The sequence below is a fragment of the Ochotona princeps genome, chromosome 15 (assembly GCF_030435755.1).
Source record: "Ochotona princeps isolate mOchPri1 chromosome 15, mOchPri1.hap1, whole genome shotgun sequence".
NCBI lineage: Eukaryota > Metazoa > Chordata > Mammalia > Lagomorpha > Ochotonidae > Ochotona > Ochotona princeps.
The window spans coordinates 21,552,839-21,578,098 of record NC_080846.1 but is presented as its reverse complement, the minus strand read 5'-3'; the positions used below and the strand labels follow the sequence as shown (position 1 = coordinate 21,578,098).

At 38.0% G+C, this 25,260-nt stretch overlaps 1 protein-coding gene across 2 annotated transcripts in view; it reads right to left on the bottom strand.

Annotated features, from left to right (window-relative positions):
* Positions 1-969: 969 nt before the first annotated feature.
* The window catches only part of TBK1 (TANK binding kinase 1), a 43,323-nt gene continuing 19,032 nt past the window's right edge, over positions 970-25,260 (bottom strand). For both annotated transcript variants that reach the window (XM_058673638.1, XM_058673637.1), the window contains exons 6-21: positions 25,026-25,186; positions 20,968-21,078; positions 18,703-18,882; positions 15,995-16,191; positions 15,250-15,308; positions 14,288-14,379; positions 11,750-11,851; positions 9,042-9,120; positions 7,763-7,884; positions 7,589-7,665; positions 6,715-6,754; positions 5,471-5,572; positions 5,254-5,350; positions 4,604-4,710; positions 4,353-4,424; positions 970-1,645 (exon numbers count right to left, since the gene is read on the bottom strand). In XM_058673638.1, the coding sequence (XP_058529621.1) occupies positions 1,594-1,645; positions 4,353-4,424; positions 4,604-4,710; positions 5,254-5,350; positions 5,471-5,572; positions 6,715-6,754; positions 7,589-7,665; positions 7,763-7,884; positions 9,042-9,120; positions 11,750-11,851; positions 14,288-14,379; positions 15,250-15,308; positions 15,995-16,191; positions 18,703-18,882; positions 20,968-21,078; positions 25,026-25,186 (1,650 nt within the window). In that variant the 3' untranslated portion in view covers positions 970-1,593. The remainder of the gene's footprint in view (positions 1,646-4,352; positions 4,425-4,603; positions 4,711-5,253; positions 5,351-5,470; positions 5,573-6,714; positions 6,755-7,588; positions 7,666-7,762; positions 7,885-9,041; positions 9,121-11,749; positions 11,852-14,287; positions 14,380-15,249; positions 15,309-15,994; positions 16,192-18,702; positions 18,883-20,967; positions 21,079-25,025; positions 25,187-25,260) is intronic.

The following is a 25,260-nucleotide window of genomic DNA, read 5'->3' as shown; positions in this document are numbered from 1 at the left end:
CTCCAATTCCTTATTTACCCGAAGTCACCTATTGATTTCAGACTTTACACTCACTCATTTCATATTTGGCTGCTTATTCTGCTGTCAGAGTTAAATCTAATTCTTGTATTTGCTATTGTATGTTTATAGCATTGATTTTTAAAGATTTATTTATTTTTAATTGAAAAGTGAGGATTAGAGAGAAGGAGAGATAGAAAGCTCTTCCATCCCTGGTTCACTCCCCAAGTGGCTGCAACAGCCAGGGCTGAGCTGATCAGAAGTCAGGAGCCAGGAGCCTCTTCTGGGTCTCCCACGTGGGTGCAGGGTCCCAAGGTTTTGGGCCGTCCTCGACTGCCTTCTTAGGCCACAAGCAGGGAGCTGGATAGGAAGTGGAGCAACTGGGATACAAACCAGCACCCATTTGGGATCCAGGTGCAGGTTAGGTGACAACTTCAGCCACTAGGCTATCACGTTGGGCCCGATATCACTAATTCTTATCAAACTGTTGGAAACATACTACTACTAGACGAAAAGCTGAGATGTTTACAAAGTTTTTGGAGAATATACATCATGCAAAAACTGTGTGGATTTCAAAATTTTTGTTATGAATAGTTTTCATAGCATTTTCTCTTTTTAAAATATGTTCAACATATTTATTTTACTTGAAGGAGTGAAACAGTGGATTTCTGGCCTATCTCTGGATGTTGCAGTAATGAACCAGTGGTTGGAAGATCTATCTCTTTCTTTGCTTTCTTTTTTTTTTTATTGGAAAGTCAGAGAGAAGGAGACAGAGAAAGACCTCCCACCTACTGGTTGCTCCCCAAGTGGCCACAACTGCCAGTGCTGAGCTGCTCCGTGGGCTCTGTGTGATCATCCTTCAACAGTTTCTCCAGCCAGGAACCAAAACAAATGAACTCCTCACGTTAAAATCGAGAAATTTATTTTTTTCATGAAATAGTAAGCAGAATTAAAGAAATATACAGCTTAAAATAGTTGAAATGACATTAAAATTTTAATGACAATTGTACATTATAGGCTGAAGGAAAAATGGATAGCTTTAAATAATTATTTCACTTCAAAAATTTTGTTCAATAATTCACCTGAAAATAAAGACACAAAAGTAACTGGGACCTGGGCACCTTTTAAGTGAAATAATGCCACTTCATCCTTCTCAGAAAAATTGTGATCCTTGGAAAACAGTGGTTCGGTTCTGCTCCCTATTCCCGGAAGTCTCCTCTCCGTGCCACCATCTGCACATGTGCGAACAATCCACCTGACTTCTCTGATATGTAAATACTTGCAGGAGTCAGAGAATCTGACTTCCTCAGCTTCACTCAGAGTAGAGGCTCAGTATCTAAACACACTGGTGGCTCATGGCTTTCTTCTAAGTGCTCACTGAGGTCAAACTGCCTCAAGTTATTATAAATGTTAAAAGGTAAAATTACATCTTAACAGCAGCCAAAAATTTATTTCTTTTATGTATTTACAATTTTTACATTATTTACATGACCACATCAAATACTGGATTGTAGAAATAAGAGACCATCTATAAGGCATTCATTTAATGCCCCAGCATTATTTTTCTTGTGCAAACTTCTCCAGCTTCTTAGAAAGCTAAAGACAATCAACATTGCGAAGGCCACCATCCATGGTTAAAGAGCCAAATCTAAAAGACAAAGAGAAAAGAAATACATTAATCTCAAGTTTCATTTATTGAGGCCGCAACATCTTAAATACAAAATACTTCTTAGAGAGAAAAGTAATTATTAATAGGTCAACACAATTGTGATTTATTCCATTTCTGACTTCAACACAGTAGTGTTCTCATAAATACCTGAGGAAGTACAATTCAGTGGGTTGGGAAGACTTTTTTAGAGAAGATGGGAAGTGACGTCACTGACAAAGTAACGAACTGTAACTCTTTTTGGCACAATTTACAGGCCAAGATGTGGAGTTGACCATGTGACAGCCTCAGAAGACAGGAGAACTGGAACTGTGCTAGAACGGAATGTCATCTGAGGGCATGCTGGAGAAACAAAATGGGCTGAACGGGCGTACATATCATTACATTCTTTGGATGGAAGTGTTAACTTAGATCTGGCTTTTTTTCTAAGTAACACAGTTTACATATTTTTGAGTCAAGAAAGCAGCATGCTCACATCAGGATTTCTAAGGATTACCTCGGCCACAAGGCCTCTGACACATGGGCAGAACAGGGGCTAAGGAATGAGGCGCGCACACTGACAGGAAGCAGGCAGAGCTGCGCAGGCCAGGACAGGACAGAGGCAGTGGGAAGGAAGACTGGCAGACGTGCTAAGCAAAGAGCGTCTAAAACAATTTACGCTTGAGAAAGACAAAGTGGTCTCACTGACGACAGTGAGGAAACGAGAGGGACAGTGAGTTGGGAGAGCTGACTGCAGAGAAGAACAAACACGGAGGGGCGACGGGCATCCGTGTGGAGCCGGGGAAGTGCATCGTTCCACACTGGCCTTTATTACTATTCTGTCTCAAATCCTGAAGCAGTGACTGAACATTTAAATTAAGATTGTGCCTTGTCATGTCATCCAGATAGTCCATATCGTCAAATCAACCTACAAAAACAACACGGAAGAGGCTTACTCCACGTGCTCTACAGGTGGGTATTTTATTCCATAACGCATAAACTGTTCAATACACAAGTTTGTTAAATCATACTTGAATAGTCTGTTTACTAATCTTAAACCTTATAGAGTTTTTAACTATAGTTGTGACAGAAACTAAAACTAAAACAAAGAGCCAGATAATTACTACAAAGTTTCTATCAACAAGTACAAAAAATAAATAACAAACATACTAACAGGAAATTCTCAGAAAATATAAAAATCGTATAAATATGAGCACACCACGGCAGCCTAGTGGCTAAAGTCCTCGCCTTGCGGGATCCCAAATGGACACCGGTTCTAATCCCAGCAGCTCCACTTTCCATCCAGCTCCCTGCTTGTGGCCTGGGAATGCAGTCAAGGATGGACCAAAGCCTTGGAACCCTGAATCCATGTGACTCCTGACTTCTGATCAGCTCAGCCCTGGTCATTGTAACTACTTGTGGAGCGAAAGCTCAGCAGATGGGAGATCTTTCTGTCTCCCCTTCTCTCTGTAAATCTAACTTTCCAATATAAGTAGACAAATCTTTTAAAAATTGTATAAACATTAAAAAAGGTGATGGTCAACACTATGAATCAAAAGAAATAAATTAAAACAAGATCTAAGTTTTTATGAAAGTTGGAAAATATCTAAAAGATTGGTAATCAGTGTTGTCAAAGGTGTATGTTTTGTCTATTTGGACAAAATTTAAATAAGCACACTCTATGACCTAGAAATTCAGTATCAATAAATTTTATACATGTACATGACAATCCACACATATATAAGCATAGATACAAACACACATACGAGAAATATTTATATAAGCCAAAGCATAGTTTTCACTTGCACAAATCAGAAAGGCCAAATAGGGATTTAAATGGCTATTTAGCTTATTGCGGGGGGACCATATTACCTTAGGAATCAGGAAGCTGGGTTGCAACTGCAAATCCTCTTTTCAGGGTGTGCTACTCTACAAAACCATGATGCATGCTAAGTGACAGGGTGACAGCAGGACCCTTTAAGGGTCAAAAATGTCACAGAAATGGGAAATATCTTCAAAGGAAGTGCAAGATGCAGGGGACTGTTTCAGAGTCCGACAGGATAACCTCGGTGGGGCCTGGGACAAGAGTGGTGGCCCCCAGCCTGGCCTCTGGGCCTCCTCCGTGTCCTGCAGAGCAGAGCACAGCGCCTTGTGCCCCCGGGTGGAAGGAGCTCCGCAGAGGGCTGCGGCCCCAGGAATACTGGCTCTCGAGAGGGAGAATCAGGATGCCAGCCAGTGACCATCGTCAAATGTGAAAAGATTTGGATTTTCACAAATTGATTCACAAAGTGCTTCTGTAAAATGGGATCTAGCAACTGTTAGAAGACATCACAAATTTATAATCACATTGACAGAGAAAAGCACAAGGATTCTGATTTTCTGTCCCTTTGCCACTGCTTAACCCACTGATGACATAAAGACTGAGACAGGTGTATGAAGGGGTTCAAAAAGTTATGGAAAGCGAAATTAAAAGTAAGCTTATTTTTGTAAAAAAAATTTAGGAATTTTTACATTTGGAAGATTTTCAAAATGTTCATGGAAAGTGGGTACCATGAGAAAACCACGTATGGATTACAAAGATGTACACCAAAATAACTCTTCCATTTTTTCACAAACTTTTTAAAGAACCTTTGCAGGTGTATATGTACTCACTGCACATATGAGTACTAATATGATTAGTACTATACAGGATGATTTTCACATTACTCACCTTTCCAAAATATGATTATTTTCAGCAAGTTCTTTAACTACTCCTTCCATTTCTTCCTTTAATTTCTTCATTCTATACATACAAATAAGAACTCATAAAGTATGCAAAATTCTAGAATTGTATTTGTTGTAATTTTCTAGATCTAACAAATTCAGTATTCATAATAAATCATTTCAAAACACAAGAGCAAGATTATAAACTGAAATAAAAGAAGATGCACATATTAAGTTATCAGATGACAAGTTCCTTACCCAAGAGTCATTTCCACTAATGTGTTAGAACTTGGATAAATTGGGGTCATGGTATGTCTGCTTCCACTGGAGGCTGCAAACATTTTCTGGGGCAGACTTTCTTGTAACTAAAACAACAAAAACCCACATTAGTCACAGAGCAAAAGAACTTCAGACCCTTGATCAAGGATTATAGCTTTTAATAAGTCCTTTACGGCTTTAAATTTCCATTTCATAATCATCAATGCTTAAGCCAATGCCCTTACATTATTTTCTTTTTTATTATTATTATTTTTTAAATTTTTTTTTTAAGATTTATTTTATTTTTATTACAAAATCAGATATACTGAGAGGAGGAGAGACAGAGAGGAAGTGGAGCTGCCGGGATTAGAACCAGCGGCCATATGGGATCAAGGCGAGGACCTTAGCCACTAGGCCACGCTGCCGAGCCCTACATTATTTTCTTATAGATGATACAAGACTGATTTATCAGATATTTTTTACTTGTAAAGCATCGGTGACCCTAATGCATATCAACAACTGGTACATAGAACTGAATGTAGACACATTATATCCTATTCCTCAATTATTGTCAGATATAAATTGAGAAGAACTTAAATTTTTCCTACTGGGATAAAAGCTGTTTTTCAAGATACTTTGGACAGCTATACCTCATTAGTATAGTCTTGATACTTGGATACCTCTTCTTCAATATCGTAACACTGGTTAGTTAGAGATAACAATTGTTTCCTGAGATGAAGCATCTTTCTGAAGACCAAAAACAAAACAAAAACAAAAACCAGTCAATGAAGCTGCCTACTGCAGTACTGGTACTGACAGCACACAATACAGTGTAGTCACTAATCACTCCAAACTAAGAGTACTTACAACATCCATTCTCCTGACTTATCCAAAAAGGCCTCATACTTCTTAACACATTCATCTGAAAAGTGTGTCATAGCTTTTGTTGCATGGTAATAGAGTTTTTGCCTGTAATTTAGAAATAACAAATCAAAGAGCCTGAAAACAACCTTACCTCTAATATTTACAATGATTCCTGTGGCTTTAGAAGATTTATAGTAGAAAGAAAGGTTTCTTTCCTTTTTGTTTTTAAAGATTTTTTTTTTTTTTTAATTCTCATTGTATTGGAAAGGCAGCTATACAGAGAGAAGGAGAGAAGATCCTCTGTATATTGGTTCACTATGCAACAGCTGGAGCTGGGTTGATCTGAAGCCAGGAGCCTCTTCTGGGTCTTCCACATGGATGCAGAGTCCCAAGGCTCTCGGCCATCCTCTGTTGCTTTCCCATGCCACAGGCAGGAAGTTGGATGAGAAATGGAGCAGCCAGGATATGAACCAGTGCCTACATGGGATCTCAGTGCATGTAAGGGGAGAATTCAGCCACTAGGCTATCTCACTGGGCCCCAGAAAGCAAAGGCTTGTAAGGCAAATATTGTCGCAACAAAAAATCAAAATGCAGGCTGTTCAAAAACTACTTAGTGCCTGGATCCAAGTAAGGAAGTGGCTAAGTCCATTCTTCCCTCTGTTCTTTAGGACTGTCTCGCAGTCAGAGGGCACAAGGTATAGATGACTGGGTGGAATGAGAACCTTCTTTCCCATCCCACCTTTGCGACCTCCCAATTAAGGACCTGAACTGTTGGTGCCAAAAATATGCACAAATAAAACAATCCTTTTGGAGGTAGTGTTGTGGTGTAGCTGGTAAGGCTGCCACCTGTAAGGCTGGAATCCCATATGGATGCCAGGTTGAGTCCTGGCCACTCCACTTCTGATCCAGCTTCCTGGTGATGCACCTGAGAAAACAGAGATGGCCCAAGTATTGCGCCCTTGCATCCATGTGGGAGACCCACATGAAGCTCCTGGCTCCTAGCTTTATCTTGGCCAAGCCCTGGCTGTTATGGTCACTTGGGGAGTGAACCAGCAGATGGAAGATCTCTGTTTCCCCGTTTCTTCGTAACTCTGCCTTTCAAATAAAGAAATATTCACACATAAAAAGAAGTTTTTAAATTCAAAATTCATTTCTCATTTTAATTGCAACTTTAAGAACCATATTAATAAAGATTATTCAAATAGTATCCAAAATAATCAATTATTCAGTATAATCGGGACACTTACTTATCAAATTTGTGGATTTGCTCTTCATTATAAGCTAGTCCTAGAAATAAGAGAATAGATTGCTTTCATTATTGTATAAGTGAAAGTCATGTCCATTTTTTTGAGATAATTCCTTCAAAGAGGCTAAAACATACAGCACATGTCATAGGCTCACAAATGCTTTGATTTGCTCTGTCCAGTGTCAGGGACATGCATTCGGCATAGTGGTTAAGACAGCACTGGGGAGAGCTGCATACCAGAGTGCTTGTTTGAGTCCAGGCTCCTTCCCTTTCAATTCAGGTTCCTCCTCATGTGTAACCCACCCTGACAGGCAGCAGATTAAAGCCCAAGTCCTTGTGACCCTGATGCCGTTGAAGGGCACCAGGACACAGTTCTGGGATCCTGGATGCAGCCTCGCCTACTCCCGCTTGTTGTCATTTGGGGAGGGAACAACTGATGGGAGATCGCTATATGTCTCTTTCACATAAAAAGTAAAACTAGCTTTCTAAAGATCACCATTACAAAAATCAACCACCGACAAGTAAAAATCTGGGTATTTCTAACTCAATCTATTTTTTGCTTTTCTTGAAAAAGACGAAGAGCATGTGAGTCTGAGCAGTGGCCTCCCTATTATGGGGGCTATGCTGGAATCCACCTCGGACATCCTTTACCTTACCTACCTGGCCTCCACACATTTAAAACACATGACTTTAATTTAAAATACTCAAAAGTGTGACTTTAGAAATAATTTTTAGTACATTCCACTTCTCTCCTGACACATGTCCAAAAACAAGTCATTTAAGCAGTTACTTTTACAAGTATATCAAATTGGTTCAACTGAATTACAACCACCAAGGCTGATTCACTGGATTAGTAAATAGCAAATTGTACTTACTACGTTCTGCTTTGTCTTTTTTGAACTGATAGTAAATCTCTGTGATGCAATTTAACAGGACTTGTAGTTTTTCTACACTAGTAAAGGAAGAAAAATCCAAATAATTTAACTGAGTTGATGTGAAAAGGCCATTTCATACTAAGAGCAGAAACTAGTCATGAAACTGTCACCTACTTTCTGTCCTTTGGCTGGGTGCCTTCTTGATGTGCCCACGCATCTGCCAGCAATCCGCCTGGAGACAGTCTGCTGTCAATATCCTGAAGGCTAGTTTCTATGGTTCCCTGAGAACTGGACAGCTAAATGAAAGCAAAGGGCTCAGCTCCAGATGGCCCCAAGTCACAGGCACTCATCACAAGGTCACGCTTATCCTGTGCATTACCCAAATTCAAAGGTACAGCAATTATTTCCAGTTTGAAATACAAGAGTAGCTTCTTGGATTGATGGCTACCAGGAGCATGATATGGTACTAAAACACGAGACTAACTCCTAGTAATACATTTTATAAAACATTTCAAACAGTAAACACCCCTTAAAAACATGTACAATGCATCACTCAACTGTCCTGCTTTCTTATCTATAAAAATGGCTACTACTCTTCCATATACCACTATGAAAAATAACTAGCATCAAGCCAAGTATAAGATCTAGTGTACAACATTTACGATCCTTGTTTAGAGGCCAAAGATTCATGCTGACATTTTCTGCTCCATTTAAAAATACTATCTAGTGGCTCCAGTGCTGTGGCACAGTGGGTTAAGTTGTGACCTGCAATGCCAGTATGCCCTATCAGCCCCAGTTTGAGTCCCAGCTGCTCCACTTCACATCTACTTCCCTGCTAATGCGTCCGAGAAAGCAGTGGAAAATGGCCTAAGTGTTTGGACCTCTGCTTACCTACATGGGAGTCCTGGCTTCAGCCTGGCCCTGTTCTAGCCACTGTAACCATCTGGGGAGTGAATCAGTAGACTGAAGATTTCTGTCTCACTTTCTCTATAATGTTGTCATTCAAATAAGATTTAAAAAATAAAAAATCGATTACAATGCACTGAATTTTATAATATTCAAGTTGTTCATGACTCAAACTTTGTATTTTGAAAACCATTATTCTAAATCTAAACCCCAGGAAACAAACAAGTTAAGGTCAGCTTTAGGTAGAAAGACAAAAGGATATCATATCAAGCATGAATATGCTTTAACTGCTACAGCCACAAAACAAGAGTATTATAAATTTAAGAAATAGAGGACAGGGTATAGACTTAAAGTACAGCAGATATTTGGAAAAGCTGTCCAATTTTTCTGTTAAATTTTGTAAGAAGTTCTGAAAGGTGGGAAAAAAGACCTCTCTTTCTTGGGAGATCTTCAGAAATATCACCTCTCTAGAAAAGTTGAAATCTAAGCTTGCCAGCAAAGAAATAAATTATGAATCTACAATTTTCATAATTTTATGAGTACTTACTCTCAACAATTTTGTGTGTATGTCTGAAATTTCTCCTAACTCTGCTGCTTCTAGATTGATCTTCATCAATTTTTCATACCTGTATGAAGTAACAGAAAGTCATGAGTACAATGTATGTTTTAAAAATAATAATAAATTAAGTTATTATACTCAAATAATAAATTATTATACTCATATAACAAAAATTGGTTCAAGGTCTATAAACCAGAATTCTTCAAAGCCTTGCTGCTTTCCTGCAGACAGGTTTATTTATGTAGTGGTATTCTCTTAAATGTGGCTTCCCTTTCTGTGGTTCATAATGCAGTTGGTAACTGCATTATGAATATATTAAATGAAAAATTCCAGAAATAAGCAATTCATAAATTTTAAACTGCACTCTTTTGTTCCATTCTGCTTGGGACATGAGTTGCGCCTTGGCTCAATGTATCTAGCTACATATATTATCTACCTAATCATTGGATGGATGTCTCAGTTATCAGATCTATTGCTCCAGTATCACAGGGCTTGTATTTAAGAGTGTGCACTGGGCCTGGCGGCGTGGCCTAGCGGCTAAAGTCCTCGCCTTGAAAGCCCCGGGATCCCATATGGGCGCCGGTTCTAATCCCGGCAGCTCCACTTCCCATCCAGCTCCCTGCTTGTGGCCTGGGAAAGCAGTTGAGGACGGCCCAATGCATTGGGACACTGCGCCCATGTGGGAAACCTGGAAGAGGTTCCAGGTTCCCGGCATCGGATTGGCGCAGCACCGGCCCGTTGCGGCTCACTTGGGGAGTGAATCATCGGACGGAAGATCTTCCTCTCTGTCTCTCCTCCTCTGTGTATATCTGCCTTTGTAATAAGAATAAAATAAAATCTTAAAAAAAAAAAGAGTGTGCACTGTCTGCCTTTTCAGGAATCTACTTAAAATATATCAGATTTATAATCAAATACATTAGCATAAGGAAAAACTACTATAGTTCTGTTTACAAATTTGCAGACTGAGGAATAAAATAGAAAGTCAAATTAATTTCAAATACTCTTGTAACAAAGTAAGAAAACTACCAGATCTCAGAATTAACAGAGGTTAACAGTAAACAGACTTCATTCAGCGCATGTCCTCTGCAATACAAATAGTAGAGCTTCGAAAGCAATTAATTTAAAATATCCTTTTTCAAAAGACATTTTTGATGATAAGATGCCTAAATGATTTCTAAAATCCTAAAAGTACTACCAACAGGCTATTTTAGACTAACCCGTCCTACCTACTTCCTCGCCCCCACTTGTACTAAGTTAATTATAGGTTTTATATTTTCTTATTGATAGTTTCTGCTTTGTGAGATAGAAATGAAACTGTCGGGCCCCACGTGATAGCCTAATGGCCAAAGTCCTTGCCTTGCACACACCGGGATTTCATACGGGCAACAATTCTAATCCCAGTGGCCCCGGTTGCCATCCAGCTCCCTGCTTGTGGCCTGGGAAAGCAGTCAAAGATGGCCCAAAGCCTTGGGACCCTGCACCCGCATGGAAAATCTGGAAGAAGCTCCAAGCTCTTAACTTCAGATCAGCTCAGCTCTGGCCGTTCTGACCATCTGGGAAGCAAAACAGCAGATAGAATATCTTTCTTTGTCTCTCCTCCTCTCTGTATATCTGACTTTCCAATAAAAATAAAATGAAATCTTAAAAAAAAAAAAAAATGAGGCTGTCTCTGGGGTCAGCGCCTAAGCACAGTGGTAAAGCCACAGCCCGCGATGCTCCCATCTGCTGCGCACACCAGTTTAAGTCCCAGCCTCTCCAAAATGTTTTCCAGATTCAATTAATTTGTTTTTATTTGAAAAGCAGGTTCTACAGAGAGGGAGGGGAGGAAACAGAGAGAGAGAGAGAGAGAAAGAGAGAGAAAGCCATCCACTTGCTGGTTTGCTTCCTGAATGGCAGCAATGGGCAGAGCTGAGAAGATCTGAGGTCAGGAGCTCCTTCCACTCCTTCTACATTTGTGCAGGGGCCCAAGGAATTGAGCCTTTTTCTGCTGCCATTCCAGAAAATAAGCAGAGAGCTGGATCCAAAGTGGAACAGTATGGGCACAATCCCAATCCTATATGGAACGCTGCTACCTCTGCTCCATTTCTCTGCTAAAGCACCCTGGAGAACAGCAGAAGACTGCCCAAGTACTGGGTCCGTCCCACCAACATGACAGACTCAGATAGGGCTGCAGGCTCCTGACTTCAGCATGGCTAACCCTGGCTGCTGTGACCCCTTATGGAATGAACCAGAGGATGGAAGGTCCTTGTCTCTGTGATTCTACCTTTCAAACACATTTAAAAAGTTCTTACAAAGAAAAAGCATTTCTCTCTCTCTACCTTCACAAAGGGAAGGAAAGGGTGTCCATTCCTTCTTTTTTTTTTTTTTAAAGATTTATTTATTTGCTTTTTATTACAAAGTCAGATGTACTGAGAGCAGGAGAGATAGAGAGGAAGTGGAGCTGCCGGGATTAGAACCAGCGGCCATATGGGATCAAGGCGAGGACCTTAGCAACCAGGCCACGCTGCCGAGCCCCGTCCATTCCTTCTTGAGAAAGCTGCTATTTTTCACTTTTTGATGAAGTCCCCACTAACCTAAGGCTGCTCCTTAATATCAAATACTTGTATAGCAAGACACAGTGTACCAAGGATAATGCAATACATTAAAAGGATTAGAGCAACATTTAAACTTTTCAAGCAAGGAAGTTATATACTTACACTTTCACAGTTTTTTCAATGTTTCTGATGCAGAAATCCAATGTGATCACAACTTCTGTCTTTTTGTGAACAGTTTCATTATAATCATCTTTAACTAATTCACTAAAAGAAAATTTAATTTCCATTAGTTTACCTAAGCAATTTACATTTGTTTCTTGTCTATTGCCAATGGCACTTGCTGGACCACTGTTCATCACATTTCATAATAATGTTCTTGATACATCACGAAGGTCATCTCACACTTTGGGAGACAATATTAAAAATACGTCTGACTTTCTGTGAGGGCCGAGTATGCGCTGGGCAGAACAAGGCTGGACTGCAACATCCATTGGTTCCAGTGGAAGTCAGGACTGAAAACAGAACCAACCCAGCAATTGCAACCACCAACTGATTGGGCGATGGACTGTGCCAGGCCCTGTACTTGCTAGTACATACAAGAATCTGGTGTGGGAACACCTCAGACAAAGTTTCTTTGGGGATCTCCCCAACTGAACTGCCAGACTCAGAACCCTAACCAAGAAAAGACAGAAGACAGAAAAAGTCAATCAACCACCTCAGCTATATATTGGCAGCGAAATACCAGGCAAATGGAAACGCTATGATGGACTATGTCAATCAGTGGATTCTTCAATGACCTCATCATGTTTGGAGTGGCGAGACTGGCAGCGATTCATAACTGGTGAACTATCAAAACCACTTGAGCAAGTATCTCAGAGCATGCCCCACATCCGGGACTTGGGGTGGGTGGGAAACTGGGTGGGGCTTCTCCCTCAATATCCCCATTTAAACTTCAGATACATGCAGGAAACAATATGGAAATAATAGTCTTACCCACTTTCCTATAGCCCTTGAACCTTTTTACCCAAATCAACTATGCAAAGATTGTAAAAAAAAAAAAATACGTCTTTTATTACAGACCTAGGGCGCTTATATTTTCAAACTGTTACTACTAAGTAACTGCTACTACTAAGTAATTTATAAATCTAAGGCATTAAATTATGTTAATAAAAGTTCATCTGCAAGAAGTTATATTGCATGACATTTTATACCACCACCAGAACTTATACTACTCACATAGATGGATTTGATTAGTACTTGAAACCAATTAATGTGACATCACAAGTAGAATAAACAGCATAAATAATCTATACTTGTAACTGACAAACTTCTGATCTTTAGAGATTAATACTTAAGGCCTGACGAAATGCTGTAAAAACAAAGAGGAGACCATATGAGATGCATGCAGTCTGAAACATTCATTGATGGACCATGTGAAGAACAAGTTCGGTCTCCACTAAAAAAAATACTTTTCATGATGATAAATGTCATGCAAATGTAGTAATACAAACATTATAAAACAAACAGCAAAAAGAATTAAGATCTCCATGGATCACTGACCTGGGTATACAACAGCAAAGTAAAACAAATGTTGTTAGTACACTAAAAATTCTCCACCAATTATTTAGTAAAACCAGAAATATTTTCATGGAAACTGAAATCTTAAAAAAAAAAAAAAAAAAAAAAGCAAAAGCTTTTAGTTATGTGAACATACTGAAAAACACAGTAAGTGCAAATTTACAGTTTCACACAATGCTAACAGAGCCTAAACAATAAAAAAACAAACGAACAAACAAACCAAAAAACCCACCCAAGAATAATGGAATGCTTCAGACACATTTACAAGGAGAAACGGTGGGAGGTGAGTATGCATCAGTGGTAACAAGTATCAAAGTCCATGGCCAAGGTGAGCCCAGAAAACACACTTCTTAGGATCTTGTGCACAATGCCCTATTACTATGTGTACACAGAACTAAAAAAAATCCAAATGGTATGTAGACCTGTGCTAATCCTCAAAGTTTCTATCAGAAACTTGACATCTATAAATCATGAAAGTTTCAAAAAGAAAAAATGGCCCAAATCATCTATCTTATGCATATATAGCCAATACTATACTGACAAAGTAAAGTATTGGTAGAATAGCTCTGGGAGGTTTAGAAGAAAATGTAGAAAAATTGATAACGTGTACAGAATTTCTTTTTGGGGTGATGAAATGTTCTAAAATTGGTGTTGATGGCCTTACTACTCTGGGAATATACTGAAAATCATTGAATTAGTATACTATAAATGGATAAATTATAAAACAGGTGAACTGTATCTCAATGGTGTTAAAAACATGTGTACTTCATTTGGAAACCAAGCAAGCTTCTGAAGATTCAAGGCCTGGAAGGTAGATTTCAAAAATGTCAAGCCTTCCAAGACAGTGAGGTGACAATCACATCAAAGTCTCACAGTAGATCTTGATTTGCTACCACATCTTTCAGTGTGGAAAACATGTAAAGCTATGCTATTACTTTCTTATTTGTCTGACAAGGACTCAAAGTATAACTCAAATGAAAAAATGTGAAATGTGGAACAAATGACTTATAAAAAAGATCAAGTTCCTTCCCCAGTTGTGAAGAAGTACCGACACTGGGTGATTCCCAGGCATTTAGTCAGATCTACATGAAGACCTATTTTCAAATTTCAATCTATACTTACATCAACCATCGGATTCCCTTTCGCATTAATTCCTGATAAAGCAGCAAGGCACCAGCAATTCTACAGGCATAACACACAACTCCTGTGATTGCCTAATGAAGACATTAAGACATCAGTATTTTGTGCTGAACACTGGTAAGAACAGTTTTTTATAAAATTTCTCACACTTACAGATTTCTATCAGGCTTGTTAAAAAAATAAACTAGAATAAGACAGAAGTAGAGGGAGGAGGAAAAGAAACTAAACTACAAAAGTAAACTCTAATGCATGCACGAATCATTAGGTTGGCAAGTATATTCATAAGTGAAAAATCTGGAAATGTAATGGTAGAATATAAAACTTGTATTGCTTCTGTTTCAGTGCAAAACTGTACTAGCCAATATGCTTAAGTGTGTGGCCCAGATTGAACAATTTATCCTTGAAGTCATATCCATAATATTATGTGGATTTTTATCTGAGAGGAAATTAAGCTAGTCCAGACTAAAGTGCTGTTTTAATCTACACTCTGTTCTTTTCCAGTAATGCCATTTACTAGTGCTCATGTTATATATTTCCCCTTTATTGATAAACAACAAACATTTGTTTGAGATAATTAAAACTATTCTGGGGGCACAGGAAACACAACATGGTGACTAATCTTGTATTTTAATTAATTAATTAAAATAAATAATAAATAAATCTTTAGAAACACTCAGAATAATCACTGTAACCTATGTTTATTACATAAATGAATAAACTAAAATAAAAACAAGTATTTTATCCTTAACACGATCACATACAGTTTCAATGGGCAGAATTTCCTATAGTGAGTTGATGAAAGGAAAAAACATAAAGAAGAAAAAAATAAAATAACTTGAAATGAATGGGTGACAACTGCACAATTTAAATAAGAATTATTTGGGCATAGATATAAACATACAATACATTTTACAGCTTACACAGTAACCTAATTACATACTAACCTTAGCCATGCTAGCATCCCCGTCTAAATCGTAACGTGGATGTACTTTAGGCAGGGTAACTGAAATATGAAGCAAAATATTTAAAATCAGAAATATTTTGAATAACTTATTTTCTCATTTGATATTAAAATAGGACATCTAAAAGCTAAATATTAGTGATCAAACTCTTTAGTGCATTTTTGCTATTCAAAAAAAAAAAAATACTTGATGAAAATATTCACTACCTAACAAATCACCTCCAACATTTCTAGGGAGTTTAAATTTTAAAAAAATATATATTATATGTTTCAACACAAGGAACTATAATGCTTCTCTTTGAATTTAAATCAAATGTCCAAACTTCAGGAACATAAAAATCTGGGTAATTCATTTTTTCCCAAAAGTACAGTGAGGGAAAGACTCTAAAATGGTTTATTTTTCATAGACTTTGGCACAATGTCTCAAACACAGAGGACACAATTGTATTTGTCTGAACATTAAGATACAAACGGTTATTTTGAATGTTAGCAAAACAGTAAAAACAGAGTTAAAGTAAAGCAGCCATAATAAAATCATACCATTTTAGGAAACAAAGTATTTTAAGTATTTTCATAACCCTTTTACTTCTACTCTCACCTACTTCATAAAATTTCAATATTTAAGCAAATTTTACATTAACATCATCACTTAATCAAGATTACAATTATTTCTAAAAGAACAAGTTTTAGAAATTCTTTTCATAGATGGAAGAAAAATCTCAACTTACTTTTTTCATATTTTAATCCTATGGTTTTTAACGGTTCCCGGCTCACTACAAAAATGGGATTTTCCTCAGTAGTTTTAGGGAAGTGCTGTGCCAATCTTCCAGGTTCCAGGACTAAGCGTCGTCCTTCATAGATAAGTTCTTGATTTGAAGAAATAATTTTTGTTTGTTTATATACCAGTTCATGAAATACAGTAGCACTGTTTAATAAAAATTCAAAAGGATAACATAATTGAGGGGAAAACAAGAGGTCAATCCCTTTCTTTCAAATAGTGAGCACAAAAATGACCATTTCTAAGATCAGCATGTATAAAAACAGCTTTGCTAAATGGATAGTAGCTAAAGTACTTTAAACTGAAAATTTCAAATAACCTGTTCATACAGTAATCAATCCCAAAATACTTTGTCTGGATACCTCTATAATGTAAGAGTCTTGATATTTAAAAACGGGGTACAAACAGAGGTTAAGTATACTGACTTTCAATCAACTTAACTTGCTGTCTAATCATAAATGCGTTTCTCATCAGTACAATGGGAATGACAGCATCCTCAGAACTACGGGAGCATCAAATGACTTAAATGTAGAAAGAACTCAGAATACTAAGCATGATGGCTCAGTGGCTAAATTCTTGCCCTGTATGAGCCGTGTTCCTATAGGGGTGCCAGTTCATATCCTGGCTGCTCCACTTCCTGTCCAGCTCCCTACCTGTGGCCTGGGAAAGTAGCAGAGGACCACCCAAAGCCTTGGGACCCTGCACCTGTGTGGGAGACTTGGAAGAAGCTCCTGGCTCCTGGCTTTGGATCGGCTCAGCTTTAGCCTTTGCAGCCATTTGAGGAGTTAAACCAGTGGATCTTTGTCTTTCCTTCTCTTCGTAAATCTGCCTTTTCAATAAAAATAAATAAATCTTAAAAAAAAAAAACACTCAGAATAATCACTGTAACCTATGTTTATTACATAAATGAATAAAACAAAGTATTTTCAAAAAGATGACTTAGTAAGAAAGGCAGAATTCACCTGAATATACAAAATAAAATTAAAACAAAAATCCAACAGTAATACTTTGACTGGGTTCTGCCACAAACTGCAGTATTGATTTGTCTCAGGCTTAAGTGAACTTTCTGAGTTCAAACACGTTAGCGAAATGAAAACAAGATGTCTAGGATCTATATTTATTCAGACTATAAAGTGCCAAAATAAAGACAAATAACATGTTATAATCTAATATGTATTATTGATGTCATTTTTGTTATAAAGTGTAGACATATATTAATACCTAAAATGCTATTTTATCCAACCTATTTTACTCCTTAATTACAAGTAAAAGTCCCTTTTAACAAGTTTTATGCGGCATCAAAACTGCTTTTGCCCTCAGACACTAAGGCCCATATAATGTGTCTTCATTCTAAAAAGCACTTTGTTCTGAGATCACTATAGATTTGCATGTAATTCTAAACAATAACGGAGAGATGCTATGTACTTTTCTGCCGGAGACTGCTAACAGGGAAGACATCAACAGTATGTGCAGCAGGGAGACTGTTCTGAACCGAGTGGTCTGGGAATAAACTCGGCTAGGGCGTTCTACAGGCAAAGCAGCAGTCGACCAAAGGCCAAGGCTCTCGGCACCTGCAGGTGTCATTCTAAGGAACGAGCTCACGGAGCCCATGTTCAGAAGAACCCTCATCTGGAGCGTCATGATCTCCTGGCCATCTCAGCAGCTAGTCAGTAGTGGGAAGGAGGATGTGACCTTAGACTATTGCCACATCAGTGGAGAAAATAAAACCTGCTAGGAAGAGCCTGAAGGGGTTCCTCTCCATTTTGGAGAGAGAAAACCACCTCCTCCATTCCACTTCACCCCAACCCTACTCTTACAACGTTTATCTTGTTTCTCTTTTTTACGTCTGGTTGCACATCATCTACATCTTCATCCTGGTTTATGCCCCATGGGACATGGTATCTTCACCCATATTTCTCCAAGGGTAACATTGGGAATATGGTAAACATTGCAACTAATATCTGAACATTGATACAATCCATCAAACTTACTCAAATTCCCAGTTTTGTGTGTATATTTAGTTAGATGCAGTTTTAACACATGGACAGATATTTTTTTAAACCATAAGAGTGTGGCTTTGTTTGTATAAATTCTATGTGCCCATAAGAGCAGAACACTGGAGTTCAGACCAGAGTTGAAGGACCACATTATTGTAAAACACAGCGAGCAATGGGAAGGGGAGAAGGCGGAGGGAGGAAGATGAGGGATGGGGGAAGCCCTATACCTACAAAACTGTAAAACAGAAAATGATAATAATAATAATACCATATGTTTCTATTTAGTTACATCAAGTTCTATCATGAGATTTGTTTCATCACATGTGTATTTTTGTTTATATAAGACAAATACTGATTATTTCCCCAACACGTACTAAGGGCTTCATATGCAACATAGATATGCTACTTAAGACATCAACTTAATGTTTTTTAAATAACAGGAAAATTTATCTGTGAATTTTAGAAAATTTATCTTTCAAAAATCTTTTTCTCAGAGATAATCAAAAAGGAATTTACTAAGCACAAAACATAATTTTCCAAGTGGGAAGTGGGTGCCTTTGGTGAATCTGGGGCATGTTTATTAGCCCTCTCCTAATTTAGGAAAATATTTATTAAATAATACAATGCATTAGTATAAGAATAAAATAACAAGGATACTTACGTATTATAGCTATGAATATAAATCTTATGAGCTGTCATTTGTTGCAGTGAGAAGACATGAATTATCATTCGGTGAAGTATATCACTAGTTTCTGCAAAAAATTGGTCAAAACCCCAACACTTTTCCTGATCTGCTTCAAGAATGTTTGCGAGAACAGGGGTAAGCAGAGCCTGAAGGCCTCTAGAACAATATTGGGAAGAAAGTCAACATGAAGAGTAAATACGTCCTATTTTCCCTAGCACAACATTTTAACATTTATGAAGAAATCAAGGGCCCTGGTTAGGCAATTCCTACTCTGAAATGCTTTGAACCAGAAGTATTTTGAATTTTTCTTGGATTCGGGAATACTGGCACATACTTTGGAGATATCTGGGGATAGGACCCATGTTTAAACACAAAAATCCTTTATGTTTCATATACCTGACACATGCCCAAAGACAATCTGCTATTCTATTTTTAGTGTGCCTGTGTTCTCTGACTCATCATCACATGACATCGGAAATAGAATTTTCTACCTGTGATATTAGGTCAGTGCCAGAAAAGCTTCCGATTTTGGAACAGCTTGGATATAGGGTTTCTGGGTTAGAAATACTCACGGTTTAATACTATATTATAAAAATACCAGCCAACATTTTGGGAAACCATGTAATTTTTGTCTGTTATCATTTGTTAATCAGTTATGAATTACAACATTTTTAAATTAACATCTTTTCTTCCCAAGTTTTGAAAAGCATAATAATTCTGTGTATATAAAACTACCTCAGCCAGATGAGTTTATTGGAACCACATGGGCATGAGGATAAGATAATGATCTACTTTTCTAGCAATCAAAAGATTTTTAATGTCCTTGAAGTACTGCATCTAATTTACATGCTAATTTATAGGCCTTTGTAGAAATATACTTCTTTAGAAAATAAAATTACTATAATAAACTAGCAATTAGTGCCAATTCAACAAGGATTAAATAATCTACTAAATGCTTATATGCTTTCTAAAAAATGATTGAAACAATGCTTATTTTTTTCTTACACTTTCACCAAATTATACAGCAAGTTCAAAAATACTCATCACAGAATTTTAAATAGTCTTCAAAATATATATTTTGGAGTAGATGCTGTGGCACAGGGTTTAAGCTATCACTTGGGGGGCTTATTTTCCATACTGGAGTGCTCCATGGTTGAAGTCCCAGCAGTTAAAGTCCCAGTACTCCATTTCCAATCTAGTTCCTTGCTCACATGCCTGGGAAGCTGCACATATGGTTCAAGTACTTGAGTTCCTGGCCCAGATGAATCTGTGGCTCCTGGCTTCAGCCTGGCCCCAGCCCTGGCTGCTGCAGGAGTGAACCAACAGATGAAAGCGCTCCACCTCTCCTTTTCACTCTCCCTCCCTCCCTCTCTCCCTCTTTTTGTCTCTCCCTTTGTCATTTTGCCTTTCAAAAACAAAAACCCCAAAATACATATTTGATTATTTGGCAGACTCTGAAAATGAGATTAAGCTCTGATATTTTTTACAATTCCAGGTAAGAAAGTTACTTACAGCTACATCAATATTTGTGGTCCAACAATGAAAGACAGAACTCAATATGAAAGGTACCAAATTCTTGTGTGGAGCCTGTATTTTGGGAAAAACTTTAAGACCAGTAATTAACAAACTCAAAAATATATGGCCTATGTCCTAACAAAGATTTGAGAAATTATTTATAGTCAGAATGAACCTGTACATCACTAGAAAAACAAAACTCATACATCAAAGCATATGCTTAAATAACATCTAATTAAAATGAAACTATACTACCCTTATGTATTTGAGTGTTCATGATTTCAGACAAAAAGATTATTCTGTTTTCTTTAATAGAAGGAAACTCATAAAAAACCTTACTAAAAAAACAAAAAAACCCCCTTACTTATCAATTAATTAATTTGAATGGCACAGAGACAAAGCAAGAGCACTTAAATCTGTTGGTTTTCTCCTCCAAATACCTGCACTGCCCGGGCTGGGTCTAGCTGATGCTGGGAGTTGTGAACTCAATCCACATCTCCCATGTGGCAGCAGCGACCCAAGTTCTTGAACCACCACCTACCTGCTGCCTCTTCAAGGCATACAACAATAGAAAGGTTGGAATCAGATATGGAGCTGTATTCAGTATGGGATCCTACTGTGGGCATCCTACACAGCATCTCAACTGCTGTGCCAGACACTCATCCTTTCCACAAAGATTTCAAACACTAAAATCAGGCAGATGACAATTACACAGGCTGCACTTACCGAGAAAGACTACAAGAAATAGGCATGTCTCCACTCCAGTCAATGGGCCCATTTTCTGCTTTCTGAACTCCAGATATTGCACCAGAAGGCTTTCCAGTAATTATTTTATACCTTGAGAAGAACAAATGCAGAATGAATATAGGTAGTATATTACTGCACAGCCTCTTAATAGACTTTGCAAACGTATTTCCTCAATTGCACCTACAATTATCTATTAAACAAAATGTAGTGACTGATGTCCACAGGATCAATAAAACATCAAAATATTTTGAGTGACTGAAGTATAATAGTGGCTGTTTAATTGTTAACTTCCATTTGGTAATGTTTGTAGCAGTTTGATGTTCACAATAAAAATACTAACATTTCCATCTGAAAAAATGAGTTAACAAAAAAACAGTTAAGTCACAGAATATCTCCAGACAATGAAAAAAAAAAATCACCTAATCTCTCTTATCCAAAAGCACAAAGGACTGGATTCTAAAATCACTTTGGAATAATTAACAGTAGCTCCTAAAAAAAAAAAAAAAAAAAAAGATAAAACTAAACATGGCAGAGTATCAGAAAGATCTTTTACTTACTGAAAAAGTATACATGGAGCAGAATATACACAGAAATTACAAGGCAAATTTAACTTTGATGAGACAATAAAATTAGATGATCGAAGATAGAGATGGATGGGGAAGCAAAAGAAGGCTGTATTAATGTTACAAATCACTGAAAGTGACCTTACAGATTCATGCCTTCATGAACCCTTTCATCTACTTGCAAATGTAAATTCAAATAAGTAAACTTATAAACAATAATTTCTGATAGGTTTTCTTTTCTTCTTCTTTCTTTTTTTGGGGAGGGGGAGATTAACATTAAATAAATGTGCACTGAAGCAATCAATACACTTTTGGAAAAAGACCAGGGTGAGTACCCACATCCCACCCCATGGTGGCCTGTGTTTCATTCCCAGCTCAGGCTCCTGACTCCAGCTTCCTGCTAGCACGGACCCCAAGAGGCAGCAGTGAGAACTTAAGTAGCTGGGTTCCTGCCACCCACAAGGGAGACCTGGGTTGCAGTCCTGCTTTCCTACCCAGTCCCAGGCACCATAGTGAAAGGGGAGTGACCTAGCAGATGGAAGCTGTCTTTCAAAACACCCAAAATGCAGTAATCAGAATAAGACAACAGAGGCGGCCAGGATTTTGCCTTAACAGACTTCTCAGAGAAGAAGGAAATTCAGATGAAAAACAGGGGGCATTCACACAAGAATTTGACTTTGGCAATATGTAAGATTAATGCAAAACAGAAATGGCTAGAACAGAAAAATTCTTAAGGAGACACAAATTCGTAAAGAGTTTAAATAACGTGTGTGTTAAGTCCTGCACTTACAACATGCAAAACAGATGCTGAGGGGTGAACACTGCCGTCATGCGAGGTAAACACATACTTATCAGTGAAGTCAAACAGTGCTGACTACCCTAACTACCTCTCAAGACTTATCAACAGCAATGTTAATAAACAGTTGGGTTTCTATGCAAATAAAGAAAAATTTTCCCAACGGTGTAGCTGCCCACACTGTGGCCAGACAAAATCACCAGGGATTTCTAGGTGCATATGAGTCTCATGCTTCCTTTAGTAGTGAGCATCACACTTTTATTGAAACATTTTCTGAGCAGCAAAAATACTGATATTGCTTAAAAATCTATCTATGAACATAAAAGCATGTTTCACTGCTAGGAATATTTTATCTTTAATGAGGAAAACAGAAACTGATTATGATTGCTTATTAGAGTCTATAAAATAGGCACTGCTGTAAAGCAAGCTCTGGATGATGCTACACCAAAGTCATCAGTAGAGTTAGCGGATGTCCTCTCCTGTTAGTACGACACTGTCCTTTCTGAAAAAAAAATAGTCTTCTTGAAAGTCACTGTATCATCTAAATTTTACTTCCTCAAACTGACAAAAGAATAAAATATGCTGCTTCCTCAATTTTCTGAGATTAAATACTGCTTTTATGGTTGTGTTTATGTTTTTAAGGATTTGTTTATTTGAAACAGTGACACACAGAGAAGAGAATAGACAGAATTTTCCATCTACTGTTTCTCTCCCCAAATGGTAGCAACAGCCAGGGCTGGGTCAGACCAAAGCCAGGAGTTCACAGCTCCATCCAGATCTCTCATGTGGGTGGCCGGGGTCCAAGTCCTTGGCCATCTGCTTTCCTAGGCACATTAGGAGGGAGCTGGATGAAAAATCAAGCAGTAGGGACCTGAATTATCATTCTGGTATAGGATGCCAGCTTATGGATGGAAGCTTAATCTGCTGCACCACAGCGCTGGTCCCTTTAGCTGTGGGGTTATTCTAAGTAATGTGTATCTATAAAAGGTAAGTCAAGTACACAATGGTGTGGGAGACAAGTTCATGGTGGTGGCACAGATGTTTGGTCTAGTGATGACACCAGCATCCTACATTAGAGGATATGGCTTTGATTTCTAGCTCTGGTCCCTAACTCCCGATGCTCGCCAATGCAGATCAACAGAGTAGCAGTGATGGATCCCTTGGTTTGGTTGTTGTCACTCTGTATTTGCATTTTGGCTCTTGGCTCCAAAGCTGTAGCCTAGCCCCAGCCACTGAAGGTATTTGAGGACTGAGCCAACAGGTGAGAGCTATCTTCTTACAAAAAAAAAAAAAAAAAAGAAAAAAGAAAAAAAAAAAAAAAGAAAAGAAAAAAGAAAAGAAAAAAAGAAAAATCAAAGCTCAGGCCCAGCACAGCAGCCTAGTGGCTAAAGTTCTCACCTTGCATGCACCAGGACCCTATATGAGCACTGGTTTGTATTCTGGTGGCCCTGCTTCCCATCCAGCTCCCTGCTTGTGGCCTGGGAAAGCAGTTGAGGATGGCCCAAAGTCCTGGAACCTTGCACCTGCATGGGAGACCTGCAAGAAGCTTCTGGCTCCTGGTTTTGGATTGACTCAGCTCTGGCCATTGCAGCTACTTGGGGAGTGAACCAGTGGACAGAAGATCTTTCTCTCTGTCTCTCCTTCTCTATGTAAATCTAACTTTCCAATAAAAATAAGTAAATCTTTAAAAAAAGAACTTCTATTTAAAAACAAATAAATAAAAGCTCTTAGAAAAATTCGCATTTTTAAAATTCCATTCCTTTTTAAAGTCTCGTTGTATGCTAAAATGTTTAAGAACAGTTGGAAAGCTAGTGTGTAAGCTACTGTTCTAAAGCATTCTCTAAACATAGCACTTAAACCGTGTGTGTTTGCTATGAAGCCAAGGTCATTCACTAATTTCTCTTAAAACAGGAAGAACTATAGTCAGTATAGGGATGAATTTTATAATACATTTCCTATCTAGAAAGCTGTCTCTTATCCTCAGCTACTGGATTTACAAAAATGAATTTAGCACAGTATTTCCTAATAATTAGGATAGCACACAGATGGATAATATACTAGTAAAATGCTTTCAGCCTCTGGCCTGAACCTACAACTGTAGAAAATAATTTAGTATTACCTTACTGAGAAAATGTTATTTTTAAGATGGTTAAAAAAAAAATCAGAGTAGTTCACAGTAAGAATTATATTTATCTCCGGTAATGGTTCCAGTACTTTACAAATTGTCAGTTATATGCAGGAAAACTGATGAAAAGCACATAAATTGAAATAAATTTCACAAAGCAGTGTATTTTTAATAATGTACCCAAGATTGGATACCATCCATACTTTGATTATTGTAAGATATTTAAAGACATAATATGAGATTAGGCCTAGATATTTTATAAGGCTGAATTCTTTTTTTTTAAAGATTTATTTATTTTTATTACAAAGTCAGATATACAGAGAGCAGAGACAGAGAGGAAGATCCTCCGTCTGATGATTCACTCCCCAAGTGGCTGCACCGATCCAAAGCCGGGAACCCGGAACCTCCTCCAGGTCTCCCATGCGGGTGCAGGGTCCCAAGGCTTTGGGCCATCCTTGACTGCTTTCCCAGGTCACATATTCTAACATGATGCAACCAAATAAAATACACATTTCAGGAATCAACTTTGATTTTATATGGAAAAATCACTTACATCACTTCTTTATTTCTACGAGGCCCTTCAAAAGGCCTAAACGGCAATGATCCAGTGGCCGCATGGTAAAATGTGACCCCGATGCTCCAAAGATCAACTGTTGCTCCATATTTCTTCTGATGATCTTTTCTTAGCACTGCTCTCTCATACATATCAGGATGCTGAGAAGGGAAAGAAGAAAAAGAAAAGGATGGCAAAGCTACGAACTTCTGATCTCCTGGAGCATATCATGAAC